At 45.4% G+C, this 26,329-nt stretch overlaps 1 protein-coding gene across 1 annotated transcript in view; it reads right to left on the bottom strand.

Moving 5' to 3' along the window:
* Positions 1 to 26,329, bottom strand: part of LOC120812477 (neural-cadherin-like) — a 110,398-nt gene extending 84,069 nt beyond the window's left edge. The window contains exon 1 of the mRNA XM_078097804.1: positions 24,579 to 26,329. Coding sequence (XP_077953930.1) covers positions 24,579 to 25,578 — 1,000 coding nt within the window. The 5' untranslated portion in view covers positions 25,579 to 26,329. The remainder of the gene's footprint in view (positions 1 to 24,578) is intronic.

Below are 26,329 nucleotides of genomic sequence, written 5' to 3'. Positions count from 1 at the left end.
AGCAGCCTGTCCTCTGAGGACCATCATCTGCCGTCATTAAACGAGATCAATGTTTATCACCCACTGTGAAAACCAAGTGTTAAACTCCCCCCACCCCATCACAGTTTGTCACAACGTCTGCTATCTGAGCCACGCTAGAACAACTGAAATCTGTGACTACGCCTGGCATATGCAAAGACCAATGTTAACTTTAATGCCCCAAATCTGTAATAATGGTTGCAGATTGACATTGGGTGAACACGATCACATACTAACATCTTTTTTCTTTTTTAAGTAATGCTCCATCAGCAGGATTTACTAGGAAATACACGGGGAGCTCAATCCAAATGTTTAAAATGTTCAACCTCATCGCTGTCTATCTCAGAGACGGATACAGTGTGAAAAATATACCGTCGGTTCATGCTGATGTTCTCTGTGTCACGCAGCTACAAAGTCTGTTTATCTTCCAGCATCCAGCGGGATAATTCGATGAGCGTTTGGGGAAGAACTTCAGAGTGGTTCTTTAGCTCCGGTAGATCTGGGCCACAGCGCCACTCAAACGCTTCTGCTGGATAATCAATAATGATTTGGATCACAGCACAGCAGCGTTTCTACGAATTAAACATAATTATAAATAAAGTCTATGAAATAAAGTTGGGGTGAAGCCGATTTTTGTGTGAAATAAATACTTCATCTACTGTATGTAAAACACTAATAATCGTTTTATTTTAGTGGGAAATCAGATAAAGTGCTAAGATTTTCTGAGACATTTGTCATCATCAATCTAAACAACGTAAGCATGTATTTAGATATTTGTTGGAATGTATTAAGCATTCCAAGTATTGTTCTTCGAATCTTTATTGTTGGAATGCATTAAGCATTCCAAGTATTGTTCTTCGAATCTTTATTTCACCTTATTGTTGGGATGCATTAAGGATTCCAAGTATTGTTCTTCTATTCGTTATTGTTGTAATGCATTAAGCATTCCAAGTATTTTTCTTCTATTCTATATTGTTGGAATGCATTAAGCATTCCAAGTATTGTTCTTCGAATCTTTATTCAACTTATTCATATTATTATTGTTGGAATGCATTAAGCATTCCAAGTATTGTTCTTTATTCAACTTATTTTATATTATTATTATTATTCTATTTCTTCCGTGGCACCTTTCAACTCCTTCACACTTTCAGCTATTAAAACCGTTCAAATATTAAAATATTCAGCTTTTTTCCGGCTTCCGGGCTATGGCGTTTCAGCTTTCAACCCCTTAAGCTTGAATTTATATAAATCAAAAATCATTAATTATTATTATTATTTTAACATGGTTTTCAAATGGAGTTTGTTTTCCAAATCCTCTTAAACTTCTTCAACTTTCAGATTTTCAGCTTCGCAAATCTTTCAGCTACAGACACCATTTAAACTTTCAAATGTTCACACAATTCTCAACTATTTTATGAAAAAAAACTGCTTGTTGATATCTTTTCTACTTTTTTCATAATCACTGATTATGTTTCACTAGTTCTTCGCTCCGTTTCTGACTTTTACATAAGTGTGTATTGCATCTGCTAGAGGGGGACCCGGAGATCTTAAGAGTGTGGGGCAGCGCCAGAATCTGGTTAAAAAAATATGGAACTTCTGTCCTTGCAGCCAAAATATACACTCGTGAGGCTTCATTTCTTCAGATTAATGAGGGAATGGTTGTGCTGATTGGATTAATGTGTTCATGGAATCCCAGATTTCTTTAGTTTTGGCTTAAGGAGTGTTAGAGTGACACAACCTCTGCCAAAAGCCCCATAGGCTCCAATTCAAATCTGCTGACATATTTCTCAAAAAATCCAGAAGGCACACGTTTTGTAAACTGCGACAGGAGCCGTATTTATTACCGGACAGACATAAAAAACGCATCCATGCGTTCGGTAGAGTCTTGGGTCTCGTAAAAACGTCGTATTTTTTAGATAGCTGTTATAGTTTTGTGTCACACAGCTGATCCATAATAGTTGATTAGTGGAGTCACATGACGCAGATATGCTTTCCCCCCCTCGTTCTCCCTCTCTCTCTCCTTTCCTCCTCCTCTCTTTTCTAATCCTCCCCTCTTTGTTCCTCCTTCTCTTTCTTTCTCCTCCACTCTTTCCATTCTTCCCCCTCTCCCTTCCTCACTATTCCACCCTTCCTCCTCCTCCTTTCCCCTCTTTCTATCTCCCCTTTCTCCTTTCCTCCTCTTTTTCCATTCCTCCCCTCTTTCTTTCTCCCTCCCTCCCTCTCTTTCCCCCCTCTCCCTTCCTCCCCTCTCTTTCCATTCCTCCCTCTCTTCCTCCTCCCTTCCTCAGCCTCTCCCTTCCTCACTATTCCACCCTTCCTCCTCCTCCTTTCCCCTCTTTCTATCTCCCCTTTCTCCCTTCCTCCTCTTTTTCCATTCATCCCCTCTTTCTTTCTCCCTCCCTCCCTCTCTTTCCCCCCTCTCCCTTCCTCCCCTCTCTTTCCATTCCTCCCTCTCTTCCTCCTCCCTTCCTCAGCCTCTTTCTTTCTCCCCCTCTTTCTCTTCCTTCCTCCTCCCCTCTTTCTTTCTCATCTTTCTTTCTTCTCTTCTCCTTCCATTCTCCCCCTTTTCTCACCACCCTTCCTCACCCTCTCTTTCCATTCCTCCCCCTCCCTTCCCCTATCTTTCTTTCTCCCTTCCTCCTCCTCTCTTCTATTCCTCCCCTCTTTCTTTCTCCTCCGCTTTCTTACTCCCCCTCTCTCTACCTTCCTCCTCCTCTCTTTCGTTCTCCTCTTTTTTATTCTTCCCCTCTTTCTTCCTCCTCCGCTTTCTTTCTCCCCTCTCTCTCCCTTCCTCCCTCCCTCTTTCCCTCTTCTCCCTTCCTTACCCTCTTTTTATCCTCCTCTTTCCATTCTTCCCCTCTTTCTTCCTCCTCCTCTTTCTTTCTTCTTCTCTCCTGCCATCCCCCCCTCTCCTTTTCTCACCATTCCACCCTTCCTCACCCTCTCTTTCTCCATTCCTCCCCCTCTCCCTTCCTCACTTTCTCTCCCTTTCTCTCTCTTCCTCCCTCCCTCTCTTTCACATTTACTCTCTCTAGTGTGCTCTCTCCTTCTACCTTCCCCAATGCCAACATTTTAAAATATAACCCCCATGGAGGGAATTTTACTGTAGTGTTTGTCATGAGGTCTATCGACAAACATTCTGCCCCCCCACCCCCCACAACTACTAACATCACTAGTACAACTAGTAGTGCTACTTCAACTAATACTGCTACTACCATTACTACTACTACTACTAGTATTCAACTGGTATTAATACTAAATGACTCTTACTACTGCTAATACTAATAGTAGTTGTACTAAAAATACTATTTCTACCAGTAGCAGTGACCCAGCAACTGATAGTACTACTCTTACTACTATAAGAAAACATACTACCAGTATTTATACTGCTATTAATACCACAACTACTACTGATTTTACTACAAATACTACAATGTCTAACAGTTTAGTACTACAGATGATAAAACTAGTAGTACTACTAACACTATTAGTTCTAGTTTTTCTAACTGCTATTGATACTACTAGTTATTCTAATGCTAATATTATTACTGCCAAAATTACAATCACTACTAATATTACTACAAAAAATAAATGTTTTAAGACTCAACTCAGCTTTTGTCATTTCTGAATTTTCAGCAATATTTACATTTATAAATTTCTTTAGTATTTTTTGTTCCAATATTTTTAGTCCATTTCAGATTCTTCCATTTCTGTATTTCCACCAATTTCTTGTAATTTATTTAAGCTTTTCTAAACTGTGTATTTTCAGCAAATCTATTGAAGTTTATTTCAGCTTTTCTGGTATTGTCATCAATATTTTGATATTCTTTCTTCTATAGTTGTTTTATTCTTTATTTTCAGCAAATCTATGGAAATTCCTTTCCGCTTCTCCCATTTCTGTATTCTCAGCAATTTCAAATTAATTTCAGCTTTTCTAATATCTGTAATTTCAGCAAATGTATCAAAATTCCCTTCAACTTTCTGTATTTTCAGCAATTTTCTGAAGTTAATTTCAGCTTTCAGCTTTTTGCATTCCCACGCATTTTCAGCAGGAAATGCATTTTCTAGTTTAATATATCATTTTATCACAATATGACTCACCAGCCCTTCAGGTAAGTCTTAGTTTCAGTGGGATGTGTGTTTTAGAACAAGTTAACAACGCTATCAGGCAAGTCTCGATTCAGATAAGTCATTTAGAATGTGTACGGTTGTATTTTTCTATTTACCTCGATCTATTTACTAAAAAAAAGAGAGCTTGGTAATCGCCACGCGCAATGCATCCTCCTGCTTCTATGAGCGGGCGACCGCTTCAATTATTTCTCGAGTGGATTACATTTATCATCAGCATGATTTGGACATCCACATAAAAAAGGTGGCAAATGGCCGAGTGACTCATTTGCAACTACGAGCGCTCGGTTATTCATGTGGCTTATTCTCAATTTTAGGGTCTGAAAGATGCAGCTATTTCTCTTTCAGCGACATCTATCAAAACCAAGTTAACGTGCATTCAAACAATTGATTATTGAAACGACATGATTTAATAGAAGCTGTGGTGTCGGGCGGAAAGGGCGAGAGTAATTATGGGTCAAAAATGACGTCTACGCAAGCTCTGGTTTTTAATCTTTTCCTTTGTTTCCTTTGGAGTAAAAGGGCTTCTGAGGCCTGCTGCACACACTATACACTCAGTTCCACTTCTTGATCCTTAATGTGTGGCATCGGCGCGTGTCTATGTGTTTCCACGGCGAGGCTAACGACGCGGCGGCATCCCTGTCCCCGGCCTCCTCAGCGCATCATAAGACCGATTGACACCACAATTTGGTGTCAGAAGTGGGATCGTTTGAAGCTCCGTCGGGACTCCGAGGACGTCCGGGAAGGGGCCCCTTCAGGATCCACCAAAATGTGATTCTGCCCTATACCTCATCACACTCAGAGAGAGGGGATCGGCGACCAAAAGAGACCTGATTGGCTTCAACACGATCCGATGAGGAAGATTTTCACACGAATCGGGTAAGAAGTTGATATTCTGATTTTCAAACGGGGTTTTCTGAATTATAACGGGTGATAACAGGTTACAAAGACGGGTATTTAGTACTTTGGGATTTTTTAAATTATTTTTTCTCTCTCTTCTTAGAAAATCCAAATTTCGGTTATTTGATTGGGCTTCTAATGATGATAACTTGTCTTTTTATCCGGTTATTTGAAAAATGTGTATAAAATTATAAGAGTAATTGTACAGTATTTCCGGTTCATAAGCATCCAACTTTTTACTGAGGAAGACAGGGAGCAATGTGCGCATTTACGATTGTATTCAGATTAACTATCTGAAAATCGCATAATTGTGACCCTTGACCAAGGGGGAAGACAGGGGCAATTTGCGTCGCATTATTGTGACCCTTGACCTAAAAGGGGAAGACAGGGGCAATTTGCGTATTACGATTGTATTCAGACTAACACTCTGAAAACGCATAATTGTGACCCTTGACCAAAGGGGAAGACAGGGGCAATTGACAATTGTGACCCTTGACCGAAGGGAAAGATAGGAGGGATTTTGAGAGTTCACTGAAATCGCAAAATCTCAGCCCTTGACCTAACAGGAAGACAGGAACAATATCGGGGTTTTCGGACAGTAATCTGAAAACAGATATTTGCGCCCTTGACCTATATTTATTAACTAATAGTTCTGGTTGGGTTTTAACTTGTATTTTTCCTACGTAAAAGAAAATCAAGACTTATAGTGACGACTATATTTTAAGTAATAAAAAGTATACTTCACCACGCCTGAAAGCAGGGTGGTGTACACGGTAAAGGTAAAAAGGAAATGGGTTCTCCGGAGGGACCCATTGTGGATCTGATGAGAAGGAAATATGGAGATCAATCTCTAGAGTTTTTGCCCGAGTGGTCAAAAGATTTTGGGTTCCCTGCAAATGGTTCTTTAGGTAGAATAAAACTGAACATGTTACAAACAGGCTTAGAGGGAAAAGAGAAGGGTATAAAAACTCAGAGGGTGATAAAAGGCAAAGACTTGGAGAACATTGAGAAACAAAGTAAATGGTTAAAATGGTGGGAGGATGAATGTGAATGTAGAGAAAGGAAACAAATGGCTAAAGAATTGACATGCGCAAAAACCACATTGGTTGAAAAACCAGATCCAAATGTTATTGAACAAAATGACCGATGTGCTTCTTCTCCCTTGTATCCGAGTCTCACAGGGGCTGGCGGCCCTCTCCTCAACACATGCCCACCACCGCACCCTGCTTCATCTGCGAACCAGCAACCTTCGTCTTCATGGTCACAAGCTCAAAAAGTTCACTACACCCGGCAGAGGGAGGAAAAGGAAGCGGCAGTGAAAGCAGCACAGGAACGACTCCTTGGCGAAGAGGAGGAAAAGAGACAGGCTGCTCTCCTCACTCGATCTCGCTCTCCAGGAGCAACCGGAGGGGACACTTCTGCCATCAACAAACTGATTGCAGAGCAACCATCTACATCAGATGTTTTTCCCCCTCTTTCGACCCAGAGGGAGTTCCCCCGGATGCAAAATCTGTGCTCCAAACCCCAATGATTCAAGTACCAGGACACTCAGGTCCCATACTTGTTTTCCGGCCTTGGACTGATACGGACATTAGAGCTGCAATGGCTCATCTCCCGCCGATACAGCACTCGGGAAGACTGTTTGCTGAAGCATTCATGGACTTCTGTAAGCAATTCCTGCCCAACTTTGCTGAAATTCGACGTGTTCTAATGAGTCACGTGGGTCCGACTCACTACCAAAAGCTCAACCAGCTGGTTGCAGGAGACACCAGTGCGGCCGACGTTGAATGGAGTACAAATCGAAATAAGCCGTACAGAGACGCACTCACGGCTTTGAGCGACGGCATAAAGACATTGTTCCCTGACAAAGTGGATATGACTCCCATCAACAATACCAAGCAGGCAGCGGGTGAGTCCGTCCATGATTACTACCAAAGACTTCTCACAGTGTTTAATCTTAACAGTGGCATTCCACAACCCGCCGTGTTAGGAGACGCTCTGGGGACGTGGGAATCACACCTGAAGAATGCTTTCATGAATGGACTATTACCCGACATAAAAATGAATGTGCAGCGCTCTGTTGCTGGAATGGAAGACTCGCGACTCGCGGATGTAAAGAAACATGCTGCGCATGCGCAATCCATGGACATAGAGAGAACTGACCACGAGGGTAAAAGGCGGTCACGTCAGATCGAACTCGCCCAACTGACTATGCTCCAAGCTGTCACTCAACTTGCCAGAAACGACCGCCCACGGGATCCCCACCAACGGGGCGGATTCAGGGGGCGTGGTCGGGATATGACGAGGGGACGCTCCTCCTGGAACCAGGAGGGATCACAGCTGTCTCCACCCAATGACAATGATACGTGTTTCCGCTGTGGCGAACAAGGACATTGGCACAGAGAATGTCCACAAAATGCACCTCGTAGAGGATGGGGGCGTGGACTGGCCAGACGAGGAAGGGGTGGCAACGCACATTCCGATTGACGTGAGGCGGAGGGGGAGGAGGCTGCATGTGAGGGGGAGACGGCAACCATGCTGAGGCCTCACATGATAAGGGAAGTAAAACACACACACACCGCAGCCTGCAATGAAGAAACGCTTTCTGCACTAACTCCCTGCACGCACACTCACACTCACACTCACACACCAGAGCAACAACAAGCTCTCATGGACATAGAGCAATTGAGAACACAACAAAAGCTTTCACTTAAACACACATACGCAAAGTTTTCAGGAAAATCATTTGAAAATATGCCCACCACTATGGTGCAAATTGAAGGGAAACTTTTATCATTTTTGGTTGATTCGGGGGCTACACATTCTGTAATACAACAGAACTATTTTCCAGGTCAGAAACTTAGTGGAAAACAAGTTTTCTCACAAGGAGCTTCAGGGATGACTATTGTAGAGAGATTTACGGCACCTATGACCAGTACACACACTGACTCAACTGACCCTGAACCAGACATCACAGTAAAACATTCCTTTTTGCTGTCCTCTTGCTGTCCCATTAATCTAATGGGCAGAGACCTCATGTGTTCTTTCGGCCTTAGCCTCATCTCCACTCCTACAGGGTTGCAAGTGGTGAGATGCAGAGACATTGACCAGATGGCAAAGACAGTTATGAGTGAACCAATGTTTGTGTACCAGTGGTGGCTTCCGGTTGACTCACAATCAGAACTGTCCCACCTGGCAGCATCACGCGTCCAGCCTGAGGCAGAGTGCATGGAGGCTTCATATCTCCACTGCACAGCTCATGTGTCACATGGGCCAGATAAGCAATATGATGCATTATTTCTACAGGATCTGAATGATCAAATTGCATGTATGACATTGTTTTGGTCCACACTTAAATGTGCTGTTTCCGTTTCTCTCACCCCCTCTCAGCAGCACCTCTTTAATGTGGACTCTTCTTTCCCACACATCTCCTTGTCTAAAGCAGCAACAGACCAATGGAGAGATTTGGGACCTTTTGTCGCAGCGTGCGAGGCATTGACAGATTGGGAGGCTACACCAGATCCACTTGTGATGCGCTCTCCGTCGACAGGCTTCTTTAAACAGCCATTCGCATTTTGCACACCTGCTCTCAGATCTGTTTATGTCATGGATGAGAATAACATATTTTCTGACACACACACTGATACATTTTTGACTAATGTCTCCTCTATTTCTCCTGCCCTCAGTTCTGTCCCAGACACCTTGTGGGCAGCGCATAAATATGACGTGGGACTCATCAAAAAATGTCAACCTGTGGTCATCACTCCTCGATCAGACTTCCGTCCCAACAAACATCAATACCCACTGCGCCAAGAGGCCATTGACGGTATAACCCCGGTGTTCAACTCCCTCTTAAAGGCCGGAGTCATTGTTCCATGTCCTGACTCGCCGGTAAGAACACCTATTTTTCCAGTTAAAAAGATCAGAGATGCAGGCAAACCAACTGAGTGGCGCTTCGTGCAGGACCTAAAAGCAGTTAATGCAGCCGTCCACGCACGAGCCCCAAATGTTCCCAACCCTTACACCATTATGGCACAGGTTCCACCTGATGCTCGATGGTTTTCCGTGGTTGACCTCTCAAATGCTTTTTTCAGTGTCCCTGTGGACATTGACAGTCAGTTTTGGTTTGCGTTTAATTTCAATGGCAAGCCTTACACTTTCACACGCTTGTGTCAGGGCTACACAGAATCACCTACGATCTACAAAGAGGCACTCAGGGAAAGTTTGGAGAGCCTCACTTTGTCTCCAGGAACAGCTCTTTTGCAGTATGTTGATGACTGTTTAATTGCAGCTCCAACACAAAAGCAGTGTGAACAGGACACACTCAAATTGCTTCAACACTTAGCAGCAGAAGGACACAAGGCCAGCCTATCCAAACTACAGTTTGTTTCACAAAACGTTCATTTCCTAGGCCATAACATTTCCGGTGAAGGGAAGACACTATCACCAAAACGCATTGCCTCAATTGTAGCACTTCCAAAACCACAAACCAAGAAACAGATGATGTCATTTTTGGGAATGTGTTCCTACTGTAGGTCATTTATTCCAAATTACTCCCAACTCGAGCAACCTCTGTCCGCATTGATACATGGAAAAAATCTCAGCGCGCATGATAAAATTCAGTGGCTCCCTGCAGCCTCTCAAGCTTTCACGGACATGAAATGCGCGTTACAAGTTCCTCCGACTTTGGGTCTTCCTGATCCTCACAAACCGTTCACACAAACCGTTGACGAACGTTCTGGATGTATGACATCAGTGCTCCTACAATCCCATGGCGATAAACTACGACCAGTAGCTTATTTCTCTGCAAAACTCGATCCGGTAGCAGCAGGCTTACCACAGTGCCTTCGAGCTGTGGCAGCTGCTGAAAAGGCTCTTACAGCCTCTCGTGACATTGTAGGCTATGCTACGCTAACATTATTGGTTCCACATTCGGTTTCACTGATTCTTCTCGAACAGAAGTCGTCTCATTTATCTGCAGCGCGTTACCTTCGATATCACACATGTCTCCTAGACATGCCGAATGTTACAGTAAAACGCTGCAATGTCCTCAATCCTGCATCTCTTCTCCCCACTCCGGAGGATGGAGAGGAGCATAATTGTTTGGCTGAGCTGGAAGCTCAGTGCACGCCTCGACCAGACCTCGCAGATACACCTCTGCTCAACAGTGACATGGTAATGTATGTTGACGGATCTGCTTCACGGGATCCCCTGACTGGTTCTAATCTTGTGGGTTTCTCTGTTGTTTCAGACTCAGCTGTTCTGTGTTCCGGCCCTCTTCCATGTCACCTCTCAGCCCAAGCAGCAGAATTAATCGCGCTAACAGAAGCTTGTAAACTAGCTAAGGATAAAACGACAACCATTCACACTGATTCCAGATACGCTTTTGGCGTGGTTCATGATTTCGGCGCGCTGTGGAGACACAGAAATTTTCTCAAATCGGATGGCAAACCAGTGTTACACCACACTCTGATAGCAGAACTATTGGATGCCATTTTGTTGCCCACAGCTATTGCCGTTTGTAAATGTGCAGCGCACACATCCGGCACAGGCGACATCGCAAAGGGGAATGAGCGAGCAGACTTAGCTGCAAAAGCGGCTGCTAGACGTCCTCTTCCCAAACCATCACGCCCAGTTCCTGCCATGTGTTCTCTTCCCTCCTCTCTTGCAGCAGTGCAGTCCCTCTCTACTTCAGATGAGAGACATTTTAGGTCCTCCTCAGGCTCCAAATTCATAGACGGCATCTGGTATGGTCCGAATGGTAATCCATGCTTACCTAAACATTTCTTCCCTCACTATGCGAAATTGACTCATGGGTTAGACCATGTGTCAAAAGGGGGAATAAGTATCATTGATGCAACATGGTTCACAAAAGGTTTTGCAGCTTACGCACAAAGGTTCTGCCAAGCATGCATAACATGTGCAACTCACAATGTAGGTCGTTCAGTACAGGTGTCACATCATGCAGCACATCCACCGCCTGCAAGACCGTTTGAACATGTAATGATGGATTTTGTGGAACTCTCCCCATCGGAAGGTAAGAAACACTGTCTTGTAATGGTAGACATGTGGTCCAAATGGGTTGAGGTGTTTCCCTCCAGTAAGCAGACAGCCTCCACAGTGGCTAAAGCCTGGATTTCAGAGATCATTCCCCGCTGGGGAATCCCAAGCAAAATTTCTAGCGACAATGGTTCACATTTTGTCAACCAAGCAATCACAGAATTAAGTGCATACCTGGGTATTGACTTAAAAACACAATGCGCATACCATCCAGCTAGTGGAGGAGGAGCGGTAGAGAGAGAGAATGGAACATTGAAAACAAAACTGGCCAAATGTTGCACAGACACAGGTCTACCGTGGACAAAAGCACTGCCCTTGGTTCTGATGTACATGCGGATGAGGAAACGAACACGCAGCAACCTAAGCCCATTTGAAATCCTTTTCGCAGTTCCTCCCCATATAGGTGTGGAAGCTCCAGGAACACCACTCCCTTCCACCACAATGTGCGAGAATGACATGTTAACCTATTGCATTCGACTGTCTTCCACTTTGTCTGATGTAAGAAAACAGGTTGTAGCTGCACTTCCAAGAGAAGCAACGGGTCCACTACACCGACTCCAACCAGGTGACTTCGTGGTGGTGAAGGACTTCAGGAGGAAAAGTTGGAAAGCTAAACGGTGGCAGGGTCCATTCCAGATTCTCCTGGTCACCCAAACAGCGGTCAAGGTAGCTGAAAGAGCAACTTGGGTCCACGCATCCCATTGCAAGAAGGTTCCAGATCCAGTACCAGCAGTGGGCTCAGGCGACCTCCACAACAAGTGTCAATCAACCGACACCACCGATCCAGTGACCACGGACGGGCAGTTGACCGACAGACACACAGTGCATTGTGATCTGTGTTGACTGTCTACAACGCGGGTGCCTCACAAGAAAGAAGGTTGGCAGACTCCACATCCCAACGTGTACCTGCGGACCAACACAAGAAGAAGAACACGGCCAGGACCCCTCCACATAGACACAGTAGTCGTTTTTGCCACGACAGTTTTATTCATATTATTGCTTGCTTCAGTTCCATTATATCTCAGCCTCTTTTTGTGATTCCGTAGTCCGCTGTCTAAAGAGTGGTTCTCTCTTATCATGGAAGGACAGCGTTCATGGAACCCCCTCAGACGACTGGGGGGGACTCGTGTAACCACGTGTTTATTTGCAGGTGTCACTTTATTTGTGTTGATTCCATATTTAGTCCTCCACCAGAAACATCTCTTTGTGATTCCGTAGTCCGCTGCCTAAAGAGTGGTTCTCTCTTATCATGGAAGGACAGCGTTCATGGAACCCCCTCAGACGACTGGGAGGGACTCGTGTAACCATGTGTTTATTTGCAGGTGTCACTTTATTTATGTTGATTCCATATTTAGTCCTCCACCAGAAACATTTAGACGACTTACTTGACCGACGCACCAACTCAACTCACTCTAACTCGACCATTCGCAACCGCACCAAGCGAGCACTGACCCGCCTAGACAACCGGTTCGAAAATGTGATGAACCCATTGAACAAATATTCTGCAAATATGTGGTGGCACTATGCTCAACACGTAGCGACAAAAGAAAATGCTTCCGACTGTTACGTATGTTCTCCACTACCCATCAGCACTAATCAACCACGGCTAGCCGTAGCCCCCCTGGGGAAGTCTGAAGGATGTTTCTGCGGGCTCTCGGTTAGTGGGTGGTATGTGCCCCCCATAGTCCTGTATATATCCAACGATAGCGACAAAGATTCTTTGTTTATTTATGAGTTATCCCCATGGGAAACGATAGATGATTTGGACTGTGCACAATCTCACGATATCAAACGATACACGGCTAACCAAACGTCTACATTCGCCCTCCAGGCTCAGGAAAGCCCAACACGGTTTCCTCTCTGCTATGCTCGTGATGGGACACATCCAGTGGGGAAAACAGACCCTGCAAGGTGTGACACGATCCTCATTGCAGGAAACCATGCGTTTAATGATTTAAATTGCAATAAGGACCATTTCCCACCTTTCCGAAACGACTGCGCCAAAAACCACAACAGGAGCTTTTGCCAAGCTGAGGGCACTGCAGAAAGGGCCGCAAAAGTGCCCATTCATCTCCAAAAATGGTCGTGTTCTGGCTGGACTTTCACTCCAATAAATCCACGAGATTGCCCGCCCAATGTTAATTGTTCTGTTTTCCATTTCACTTTCCTCCCTGGGAAGAACGGTACTTATCCAGTGACCGAGGGATGGTGGCTGTGTGGCACCACCCTCCGCGTGTCTCTCCCCCCTCAGTGGAGCGGAATATGTACTCCTGTTCGCGTTACTGATCATACTTTTATTCTCACAGCTACAACAGATACATGCAAACGAACAAAACGAATGGCCGCATTGGACACTGCCCTTAACCCGGAAGTCAATTTTGCACCACACAACTCAATCTGGGGCAGCGATGTGCCTGACGAGTTCAAACACGCCAGTACGTCAGTTAAAGTTTTGTGGGGACTGTTTCCATGGACAGGAGTGGGAAAAAACACGCTATGACTGGAAACCGTTGATTACCGTTTCAAAAGCTTTGTAAACATGACTCTAGCTGGCCTTAAGGGTATTCGCGAGGAAATGACCGCCATGCGTTTAATGATTATGCAGAACCGCATGGTACTAGACCAATTGACCGCTGCCCAAGGAGGTGTTTGTGCTATCATAGGAGAATATTGCTGTACGTTTATCCCTGAAAATGACAAAGACGAAGGCATTATCCATCAGGCGATACAAAACATGACAAAACTTCAGGAATCTATGACAAGAGACAAATCTCCCTCCCCAGATTGGCTCACACGGGTGTGGTATTCATGGAAAGGAACACTAATACAAGCAGCTACTATCCTCTGTGTTCTCTTCGCATTCGTAATTTGCGGTATCCCATTGATCCGTCATACGATTGCCCAACTCTTGGCGAAACAAATAGCTATGTACAGCCTGGGGTCACCTGATGACTCACCACCAAACTTGTTCCCTAGACGTGACTCTGACGATAACCCCAACAGTGACTCGGACTCCCTTGACGAGCTGAACACTTACGACCTCGACACATACGCATAGTGACATAGTGACACACTGTCTGTGTGCATTCCTGGTGTTCTAAATGTTTTTTGTTTCACAGTAGCTTGCTAAAACAATGAGAAATAACATTCTCACAAAAACAGCTTTTATCCCTGCATTTATTAGTATGTAACGTAAATATGATTGATATAATGACCTTTCCACAATATTCTATATCTGTGTTGTGTGATAGGGAATCAAGTTCCAGTATTGTGATTTAAACATGTTTTCATTTCTTTTTTATTTCAATACTGTACACATGACATCTGGGGTGTAACGCTCAAATCCTGTGAGAAGGTTTCCAGTCTTTATCTTCTCCTAACAGATTTCTTCCTATTTTCCCATTTCGGAGGGTTTTTTAGAGAGTTTTTGTTCTGTGGCAGGCAAAGTTTTGTGAGCGATGTCCAGATGTTCATGTTTTGTGATATTTGATGTGGTAGATATCGGATGGTAAATTTTTAGAGTAGTCATTCTAAATTGATTGCATAGTTTGTGATTATTATGTAATCAAAAGAGTGGAATGTAATGGGAAAATGATATATGACCCTTTTAAATGCTTCATTTGTATAACCAGTTTATTAGTTGCAAGTGCTTAGGTCACAAAGGCCCTGACATAAGAACTGATGTCTCCCACTTGGATTAGATGTTTCCAGCGTCATAGCTGTAGAGATTGAACAAAGTGTTTGTTATGTCTATGACCACCTTTGTTTTAGCATGTTGGGAGAGCAGGGACACGGTCAAAGAACTGACGTGTCTTACATGGATAAGATGTTCCCAGTACCCTGGCTGTAGATACTCAACAAGATGGTTAACGGTTTCTGTTGACGCCACCGATATCTAAATTTAGGTATAAGAACTGCCTCGATGTGTTGGGGCAAAAAGGAGGTTCTTGACAGTCTACTGACCACGTAGCTGTTGTGACCCTTTTTCCCTTGCAAGGAAATAAACGGAGAAAAGACATACTTGACTCAGAGCCATTGTTTCTTACTTAACGATTGTCTGTGCAAAATCTTCCACCACAGTGGGATGTGTGTTTTAGAACGAGTTAACAACGCTATCAGGCAAGTCTCGATTCAGATAAGTCATTTAGAATGTGTACGGTTGTATTTTTCTATTTACCTCGATCTATTTACTAAAAAGAAGAGAGCTTGGTAATCGCCACGCGCAATGCATCCTCCTGCTTCTATGAGCGGGCGACCGCTTCAATTATTCCTCGAGTGGATTACATTTATCATCAGCATGATTTGGACATCCACATAAAAAAGGTGGCAAATGGCCGAGTGACTCATTCGCAACTACGAGCGCTCGGTTGTTCATGTGGCTTATTCTCAATTTTAGGGTCTGAAAGATGCAGCTATTTCTCTTTCAGCGACATCTATCAAAACCAAGTTAACGTGCATTCAAACAATTGATTATTGAAACGACATGATTTAATAGAAGCTGTGGTGTCGGGCGGAAAGGGCGAGAGTAATTATGGGTCAAAAATGACGTCTACGCAAGCTCTGGTTTTTAATCTTTTCCTTTGTTTCCTTTGGAGTAAAAGGGCTTCTGAGGCCTGCTGCACACACTGTACACTCAGTTCCACTTCTTGATCCTTAATGTGTGGCATCGGCGCGTGTCTATGTGTTTCCACGGCGAGGCTAACGACGCGGCGGCATCCCTGTCCCCGGCCTCCTCAGCGCATCATAAGACCGCGTAGACCATATGGTCTGATTAGTCTGCAGAATTAAGCCCTGCGCTGTTGAGGCAGAGAGGATGATAGGGGAGAAAGCCGTCTACGTTCACTGGTTCAGATGAGAACGCACACAAATTGGTAGCTGGAGAAAGCGAGAAAGAAAAAAAAAGAAGAAGGGAGAAGCACTCACACAGATGGAAAGAACAGAACAAAAGCTTGCGATAAACAGCCTGCGCTAGAGCACAAAACAAGCAGAAACAAAAACGGTCTTTTGTAATTCCTCCTTTTTGCCGTTTTACATCCCATGTTTTCATATTTCTCCATACGTGTCAATCTCACACACGCACAAACAAACTCAGAGTCATGTTTGAAAATGAAACGGCCAATTCAGCCCATGCTCTGTGCTGGAGGCCCATCAGACCTGAAGGGCACTACATTTTCTCTGCATCCAAAGCACCTGCTCCTGTAATAAGTCATCCTCTGGCTGTGATGGAGTTGTAGATCGTCTCCCTGTTTCCTGCCAATTGATTAGACAAGTGAACTGTGAGATGGACGTCGTCCTCAAGCACATTTTCAGAACTGAGCTGCGGTCCATTTTGCTCCTTGAGAGCCTTTCTTTTTGCCAGCTGGAAGCGTCTTGTTCTTCTTTGTTTCAGCGTCTCTCTCTCACTCTCTTTGAATGACAGTCATTCTCATCTTTTCAACAAAAGCCACACGTACACTCGGCAAATTGGTGTTGTGCAATTACTGAAATTTCTGCAATTTCTGCAATTTGCGCGCTTTCCATCGAAGCAAAGTTCAGGCCGTGTCAAAACATATCACTGAGCAGCTTGGCCAGCCATGCGATTTTTTTCTTTTTTCTTTTACAGCATTAAAAACCTCCTTGTTCAGTTCAACCAGCAAAGCTTTGAACGTTGTCTGTGTCCTGCGTGTTTATCAGTGCCTCGTTTGGGCCACCGAGAGCAAAGCCTCAACCATTGTTATGCTCACTTAATTGGACCTTTGGGTACAAAAGGTTGAGAAATTCACCACCAAATAGATAAATAAGCACAAGCATTGAATTCCCATGACGTATCCCAGCGGCAGCTCCAATTTCCCCGTGTTCATTCTAGCGGTCTTGTCTGTAAGGCTGATTCATTAGAGGGCTTCGGGATAGTTCTATCGGCCCCCGGACTCAATCCAACTCCTACCTATCCGCGGGTTTTAAACAGTCAGCAACAGTCACAGGCTGCTTCTGCCACGTATACATTGTTGTTAAAAGTGAAGTTTTGTCGCTGGGAGCAAAGCAGTTCCAGGTTTATCCACAGCACAAAATCAATTCAGCGTTTTGGAAGAAGCCACCAAGAGGTTATCCGTCTTGCAAAGGTGGAGCCAAAACACCGTTTTAAATGGACGGGAAAATGGCAGGTGTGGAGGGGGACAGTCAGTGAAATAAACTGTCACCGTGTTGAACGAATGATTCCAGATTTGGCAAACACAATAGCAGGAAGACTAAATTGCATCATGGAACCCTAAAACCTTTGTCTACCACTAAGTTGGTGTCAGCACATCATGGATTAGATTTATAAAAAATAAAAAAAATCTCGGTCGGCAATAAGCTCATTCTACAATGTCCAAGCCGTCCTCATTTATCACACATGTGGGAAGCAGGTTGCATTCTGGGACTGTGTGCTGCTGGGGGGTCATTCCTGACAGCGACTGCCTCCGTGTGCACGGCAGACGTGAGTTGACAACGCCTGGGGTAATGGGCATCAATAATGCAGACCCTTGGCCAAATAAAAACCGTGTCCTCAGAGCGCCGGGCCTCATGCAGCGCGCACGTCTCCCACCACACCGCACACAACATTCCTAATTCATATTGGTTGACTGTTGAGGATTTCCGCTTTAACGAGACATGCATAGCATGTGCAGTATACACCGTGCGCTCATTTCCCTTCTTCCGATGCGTAATTATGTTGTCCTGCTCTGACATCAGCGCAGACACACAAATCATCCCCCTCCCCCCTTGTTTACGTCATCATCATTATAACGTCTTGATGAAAATTGGCGTTCATCCTATATTGGTGTGTATTCATTGAGTCTCGGCAGGTTTCGCCGAGTCGGAGAGTGGGATGTTTTTGGAGCCGCAAAGTCCCACGAAGGTCATCAAAACGTCCACACTTGCCACGCTGTTTCATCAAGAAACACGTAATTGGTATAACCATGACAAGAAAGGTCATCAGACCAGAGTGGGTAGCAGCTGGCGGCCTCTAGTGGTAAGGTTACAGATTACGCCCGGCTCAAATCGCCCGGGTGCCAAACGCGTAGAAAAGCTTACACAAAAACACGGAAGGAGACGGCACCCTCTGTGCTGTGAATGTCAGCTTCTTCCCCTCAACTGAGCGTTTTCAGCAGTTACTTCTAACGCTTACGGAATAACTTTTAATAACTCAAAGATCTGCCTGGAAGGGAGCAAGCACAGCAGAGCAGAGCAAGAGAACATCTAGAGGCAACGATCGAGGTCTCTGGGCAAGTCGAGAATGACAAACAAACTCAACAAGGGACACAAGTGGTTGAAGTACACTGGGCAGGTGCAGGTGATTGGACACAGGTGGGAACAATTAGGGGGGAGGCGACGCAATCACAAGGGAGGGAAAAAGACACTGGGTGAGAAAGTGTAGTTTTTCCATGGACACGAAAGGCAGGAAAATAAGACAAAGACAAACCAACCCTGTGACATAATGTTGCCCCGCTGATAGTGGGGACCGACATGGTTGAGGTGTACTATATATACCAATGATCCCAGCCAGCTCTAACTTTAAAAATGTCTCCATCCGCCGCCATAACTTAACGTATTGTTCTGGGTGAGAACACACCGTGTTCTCTTACCATCGCTCCATCTCTTTCTCTCTTCACGCCCTTCTCTCTGCCCCCCCCCCCTTCTCTCTGCCCACCCTGCCATCCAAATAGTTTCTCACTTTCTGCCCTCTAACCGTTTGACAATTACGTTTCACCAAGATGACCTCTCATCAGCGGTGCACAACTCCCTGCCTCTGATCTGGCTGCCCTTTACTTATCTTCAGTGAAGCTCGTAGGCACACAGGGGGAAAAACAATCTCACACAGACATGCAGTTACACGCTCCCTCCATCTTTTTCTTCCTCCATCCTTCCCCTGCTTTTCTCACCCATTTCCACCTTTGCCTCGCTCGACCTTCTTGACCTTAAGGCCACGCTCCGTGTCCGTGCCCCCAGCCTTGCAGCTTTTCCTGACCCCGTTGTGCCCTGATATTAGTCCCTTGGACCCGCTTTGAATATCTCCTCTGCATTTTCAGCAAAGCTGTTTTCCTTCCTCTCCCAGCTCTCTGAGCTTAACCCCATCTTAAAAAAAGAAACTGTGACACACACGCACACGCTCTCCCCTTTCATCCTATATGGCGTCACATACTGGCGCTATAGAGAAGAGAGGGCTGCAGGGATGTTGCTTAGACACGTCCATTTGATATCCGAGAACCACAGAGCAGAGATATAATGCTGCAGGCATGTTACAGCTTCACAGCATGTTGTCAGGCAACAAATCTGAGAAGCTCCGCTCCAGGGAATCTGGCTACTAAAAGGACAATGATAACATTTAACACCAACAGAGTAGTGCAAACACAGACAGATTTGCACAATTTGATATGTACATGTGAAAAAAAATGTCTTGTGCGTAGACACGTGCAACTACATGCGCACATTCGCACAATAATAGAGCATAATCAGCACAGCCATTCTGACTACAGTGTGTGTGTGTGTGTGTGTGTGTGTGTGTGTGTGTGTGTGTGTGTGTGTGTGTGTGTGTATGTGTGTGTGTGTGTGTGTGTATGGGTGTGTGTGAGGGGGCATGAGGGGGGGGGGTTAAAAAAAGGAGTATGAAAGGGTAAATTGGATTAAAGACAGCATGAAGCTAGATGCTGATTACGAAACGGGAAAAAGAGGAGAGAGTAGGACTGAGAGAGAGCAGAGTACGAAGGAGCTGAGACCGAGATGATTGCGGCGAGCTGCCTGCCACCCGACCCACAAGTACCTAAGGAGAGGGGGGGGAAAAACCATCACAACACCCTCCTCAGAATCAACACCACGCAACCGGTTTCTGTGAGTCGTGAGTCATGGCCTACTTCTATTACTTTTTCCCCCTTCTTATACCGCTTGTTTGATACACAAAGGCTATGTCAGAAAAATAGCACTTTTTTTTCCTCTGGGGATTCTTGGGGCACTGAATACGGATTAGCAGCAGTGCTGTAGTGGTAAAATTAGAGGTGGGTAAACTCTGAATTTTGTGATCATACAGACCTCGACGCAATGTGAAGCAACGCAACACAAAGCGTCGCGACTCTGTAAGGCTGTCCTGGCTATATTGCATTATGTTATCAGTCATATACAATCAATGACAATGAATACATGTGTTAGTAGTTTGTAGTTCATTAAATCTATGAAAACAGTGAAGAAAAGTATGTCAACACAACACAACAACACAATTGCAGATTAAGAGCTATCTACATACGGAGTCTCCTTTTTACAGTAGTGCCCAGAGGGCCTCCTTGTCCTCCACGTCAGGTCCTGCCTTGCACAGAGGAGCCATGAACCCCAGAACACGTGTTATGGGGTTCATGGCTCCTCTGTGCTTCTCCTCTCTCTATTGGACCTGGTGTTTCTCCTCTCCCTGTGCTCTCTGCATCATTGCCTGTCCTCTCACTGCTTGAAAAAATATGTTGAATTTAAGAGTTAACCAGTTAAGCAGCCTGTCAATTACACTGACAATATAAGTTAAAGGAACACTCATGTACTACCTATGTCATCATAAATAGTCTATACAGCATGTTTTTTTTCACATTGAGAACTGACTTGTTTTGTAATCTATGCGTCACCAGGCGTTTTTCTTGTCCTTTTACCGTGCACGACCAGCGAACACAGAGCCCGCGACGACTACCCCCCCGGTAGTCGTCGCGGGCTCTGTGTTCGCTGGTCGTGCACGGTGAATGTTCGGTGAATGTTCACACATGTTCGCTGTGACTACTACACACACACCCCCCCCATCGGACCTTCTCGACCGGTCCGTGAAATATTGTCTGACATGAAACGGGTCCGTGAGGTAAGAAAGGTTGGGAACCACTGGGTTGATCCACAACGTGTGTTTACACACCTCCTGGATCCTGATTGGTGTCGCTGCTGCAGCCGCAAGGCACTGATTGGATGCTCACAGACCGTAATACAGCGCAGATGAACATGATTCAGACTACGGCGTTTATATGTTCAACAATAGGAAACGTAGTCTTAGCTGTTTTAAAATTACACCAAGTTTATTTCGGATTATTCCAACGGAAGAATACAAGGCGCAGGGAACTTTGAGGTGCGTAAACGCCACTTAGAGGTGCGTAAACGCTATTTATAGGTGCGTAAACGCTATTTCCAAAATTCCAGAGGTGCGTAAACGGCGTTTACGTGCATTTTGTATCCACTACAGTCCTGATTAGCAGGTAAATATTTCTCCAACGTTTCCAGCGGATCTACACGAGGAGAAAGGAGGAAGTCCTCCACGAGCTGGATAGTTTGACAGAATCTGATGCATGAGTGAGAGAAACATTATCAAAGCTTGTCAGGGGTCATAAAATCCTGAATATGCACATAAGGTAAAGTCCTTATTAGAACTCCCCCAAAGTGTTTTATGATCTTTAACAATGCTCCATACATACATACTGTGTATTCTAATGATGAGTTACAAAACCTCATTTTCTGATTATGTAAAAGTGTTTGGAGCTCAGGAATGATTAAAAGATAAGAGATTAAGTGAAAATGTTTTTCTGCTTTTTTGAGAAAAGAAAAAGTAATTCCTAACTTTGAGGGTGTGATTAAAAAGTAAGTGATGTAATCAATCACAGCGCAGTAATAGTAATATATGTTATATAAGAATATTTCTCCAGGAATGGGAGAGAGTAAAGAAGCAATGTCATGTTCACACTGAGCAGCTGTACGGCCCAATATGTCGCACAATTACATTAAACATTCAATTTCTGCAGAAAATGGCGGCCATGATGATGACAAATCATATCAGACAGGAGCAGATTTGAGTGATATGGTGAATTATCTCGGTTCTATGAGAAGTAACCACATTTGGTGGATGAAGTCCTCTGTATCTTTTTACAAATGGAAAACAAACTGTGAAATTCATGGATAAATTGTGAGTAAACTACCATGTCACTCTGTACTGATAGCAAGACAGCTTGGAAGAATTGAGCCCATTATAACCTTATTATCTAACATGTATTCAAATAAAAACCTTTCAACGTGTTTTTTCTTTTTAATATAAATACAACAGACTACAGAGACGCCTCAGTGCTCAAACAAATCACATCTTAGAGGCACCGGGGGAGGATGAGTTTTCGGTAAGCATATTTCCTCTCAGGTAAGTACGTCAATGAGGACGGACCCCATACTGAGCGTAATCCAGTGCTGCTGTTCTACGTTCTCCTTATCTGCAGCCTGCCAGAAGAATTTATCAATTTATGTCAAACTACACTTTTTAATCTCCATTTGAACATTAAAAAGAAACGCTCTCTTGATGGCTCTAATCAAAACGATGTACCCACTGCAAACTTATTAGCATAAGAAAGCCCCAGCTGGGGCTTTGCATTTCAGCCCCACATTAACCAGCTAATGAACACATTCACTTCACATTTAGCAAATCTACATCCACCAGTTAATAACCACAGTGATCTTTCCCACACACCAACTGTGACGGCCGTGTTTGCATTCTCCAGGAGAGTACAAACATTAAAAGATTGATCCCAAATCCATAAGGAATACATTTCCATACGGGAAAGTCCACAAGGCTGTAGCCTACAGCTGTAGAGGAAGACAATGCAAAGCTAGATTTTCCCTTGGTACTGGTACATTTGTGTTAGCATTAAAGTGGCGGTGTTCAGCAGATGTGAGAAGAAATTAAGAATAAAAAAGATCAAAGGCTGACAAATAGACTATCTGCACTATTAGAATGTCGCATGCAGCACCGGTCTCTGAGAGGTATTATTTCAACTCTGGTTCTGGCTTTTGAGGACGCGGTTTGTAAAGCCGTGGCTCCGGATTTTGTGAGAGTGTGCCTATTATTTGGTCCACCCCCCAGTATGTGAATAATATATCAAATGCTGTTGTGAATAGCACTGGATGCCAGCGACATGAATATTCTTTGAACTGCTGGCAGACTGCCGTCTGACTGAGGTTTCTGTTTGACACGCAGCAGGTGACTGTCGGTGCTACACAGAGTCCACGGTAGGGAAATTAGTTGAGAGGATACAACACAAGGGGCCCTATTAAAACTGTCGTTATCGTGCCCGGGGTCAATATTAGTGTGACTGTGTAGTTTCACACACGCATTCAAAACATACACCTACAGAGACTCACGTAAGCATATTGCTCATTATTTCCTCTCTCTCAGAGTCCTTTATCTATTGAACGGACACCGGATTTGTCGCAACACCACAAGCACGGTGAGAAGAAGATTCACCAGAGATATCAGAGTTGAAGCTAAAATCAGCTAAAATGGACTCATTCATTTAGAGAGATTCGCACGCAGGGATTGGGAGGGAGTCCAGCAGCAGAAAGGCCGGGTGCCCCCGGACTCGCGTCGGGACTCCATCTGGATAGCTGAAGTTAAAGTATGAACACTCTATGTCCTTTGATCAGGAGAGGAAGTTTTTTTTCGCAGGTGCTAGAGAGCTAAAATGGTGGAAGGTAGATCTGAATATTTGTCAGGCTTTGAGTAGCTGGTTTCTGTTACGCATCTATGCAGGAGAGAAAGTGAAAAACAGACTGTTCTGACTATTTGTTTCACTCTCTGCAAAAACCTCCAGCCAGCGCATTGCAAAAAGTGTCCAAATCAGGCTTTGCAATTACAATCCAGAGCATTCAGCACAACGCAAGAGTGGCAGGCCATTCAAATGAAAAACATCACACACTGTTTTCTGCAATTAAAAAGCAAATCATTTGTAGCCATTGTTTTTGTTTTCTCATCTTTAAGAAGTCTTGACTTGGTTTGGAAAAACCAAACTTGAACTATTGATATATGCACTGGTTTCACCTTTCCTTCAAGAATTCGAGAGGTTGCCCTGCATTGGCAATGCTGCTTGAAATCCCTGGGACTAGAGAGTGAATGAGAGGGGGATTAGAGGGGTAATACCAGTAGATGAGAGGGATCGAGGGTCGCAGGGGTTTGCCACTCTGCGAGGATTAGCTCTGAAAACAACTTTGCAGTCGCAAACTCTGTCAATCAAGGATGTTGCTGCAACCGGTTCACAAGGACCACTAAACACAAACTGAAAAAAACATGTTCTCCCTGCTACAAATGAGCTTTTAATATTCAATGATAATTGAAATATTCACATCTTTAAAGACTGGACAAAACATAAATGCTCATTTTTGTTTTGTTGATTCGCGAATTGTATTGTTTGAGCTCATATTTCCGATTTGCCATGATGACAATGAGGCACACTTGTGGAATGAGCCCTTGCTGCAGACACCGGCGGCCTTGTATGGATGTGATGGATATGTCAGGCCTGCTGAAAAGGGCTCTGCTGATAACTGGGGATGTGTCCAGATGGCACAACAGCTTTACCATCATGTGCAGCAGTGCCATTAAAATAGGGCATCATCCCCCACAATCCAAATAACTCCTGGGTAAAAAGGGGGGCGGTGGGGGGTGGGGCACTTAAGTGAGGAATAATACACACCTCGTTTATCCTGAATCTTAACATTGAGCTCCAGGAAAGGATCTGTCTCGCGATCCAGCCTCCTGCTTATCATGATATCTCCACTGTCGCGCCCCACGGTGACCGGGGAGCTCTCTGGCTCCGGGTAAACCACCTCGAAGGCGGCTGACGCGAACCTGGTGGGACTTAGGCTCGTTATGACCGAGCCGAGGCTGGCGTCTTCGGACACGTTGAGTGAAACCACAGTGCCGGGGTCAAGTAAAGCCCTCGGAGACCGGCCTCCCCTTCCCGGTGCCACCGGTTCAGCGGGACGCGTCGCCCACCGCTGTGGAGCGACGGTCACCAGGACACCTTGACTGGTCAGTGGGGGCCACCCGTGATCTCTGGCAAACACATAGAATGTGACTTTAGAGGGGAGCCCCAGCAGCGAGTCAACCAGCAGGACTTCCCCCGTTTTCGGGACCACGTAGAAAGTGCCATTTCTGGGGATGGACATGTACGTCAACTGCGCGTTGTTGCCGCTGTCCGCGTCGACAGCCTCCAGCCTGTACACCGCGCTGCGCAGGGCCGTGGTGTCGTCTAAAGTGATGTGAACGGCGTCCGCGCAGCGAAAGGTCGGCGCGTGGTCGTTGGCGTCCAGGACGTCCACTTTTACCGACGCGACCTCGAAGACGGCGGACTCCGACGCGCGGGTCCGGCAACACAGACCAAGGCTCAGCAGGTAAACGGAGCGAGCCTCTCGGTCCAAAACCCTGGAAGTTTTGAGCATTACATGTCCCAGCTTGTGGTGCGCCAAAGCGCGGAAATCGTCGCTGCCGTTTCCGTACAGTTTGAAGCGCATGCCGGAGACTGGGCACCATTTTTGCGCGTTGATGCGCCTCACGGGGATGCTCAGTCCGCTGACTTTGGAAGCCGCCGGGGAGTTCTCACAAACGTGCCCGTGAAAGAAAGGCAGCCTCTCCCGCGCGTGATGTCCACCGGCCGGCGTCAGGAGGCAGCATAACAAAACACCCCAAATCATTCTCGCGGCAAGTTTATGTGCCCATCGAGGGGGGTTGGCAGAAAACCATTAAAAACGAAAAGCGAAACACGTGAAAAACGTTTCCTTCATAGTTGTCCGCGTTATGGTCCTTCCTGGAGTCCACCATCACCCTCGCTCAACTTGAGAGAGATCCGTGCGCTGTCTCCGCGCCGCACGGCCACGTGCAAGGCGGCTTGCACTCGTATCCCGCATTTCGCACCAAAGCGCCCGGACTGCGCCAAGCGCGGGGGCGTGGCGGCGCACGGGGGACGGTGATCCTCGGTGAACCCCACCCCTGCGCGCCAGGCCGGGGGAGGGTCTCTCCAGCCTTCGAACCTATGTGCGCGCAGCCGGCTGAGCCTGTGCACACGCAGCGAGAGCCTCTCCAGCTGCGGAGCGACGCCCGCCACAGATCCGCACTCAGGTGGAGGAAATGTTGACGGAGAGAAAATCCCTCATCCTCCCTGACGGGATCTTCTCCGCGTAAACACATCGGCTGTCACTCATTCCGACGCGCTGTCTGGGAATACTGGATCCGGTTAAGCAGTTAGGACTGCCTTGCTCAAGCGCACTTAGTTGTTGTTGTTGTTGTTGTTGTTGGAGGAGGAGGAGGAGGAGGAGGAGGAGGAGGAGGAGGACATGCTGGTGCCCTGCATCTGTCAACGACCTGAATCCCTCTTTAAACTTTATAGTTTCTTCTTTCGATGCTCTGCATGTATGCATGCACATGTTCAGCCATGTTTCACATTGT

Source organism: Gasterosteus aculeatus, chromosome Y (assembly GCF_964276395.1).
Source record: "Gasterosteus aculeatus chromosome Y, fGasAcu3.hap1.1, whole genome shotgun sequence".
Taxonomy (NCBI): Eukaryota; Metazoa; Chordata; class Actinopteri; order Perciformes; family Gasterosteidae; genus Gasterosteus; species Gasterosteus aculeatus.
The sequence above is the reverse complement of the archived record's forward strand: the minus strand, read 5'-3'. Positions and strand labels throughout refer to the sequence as shown.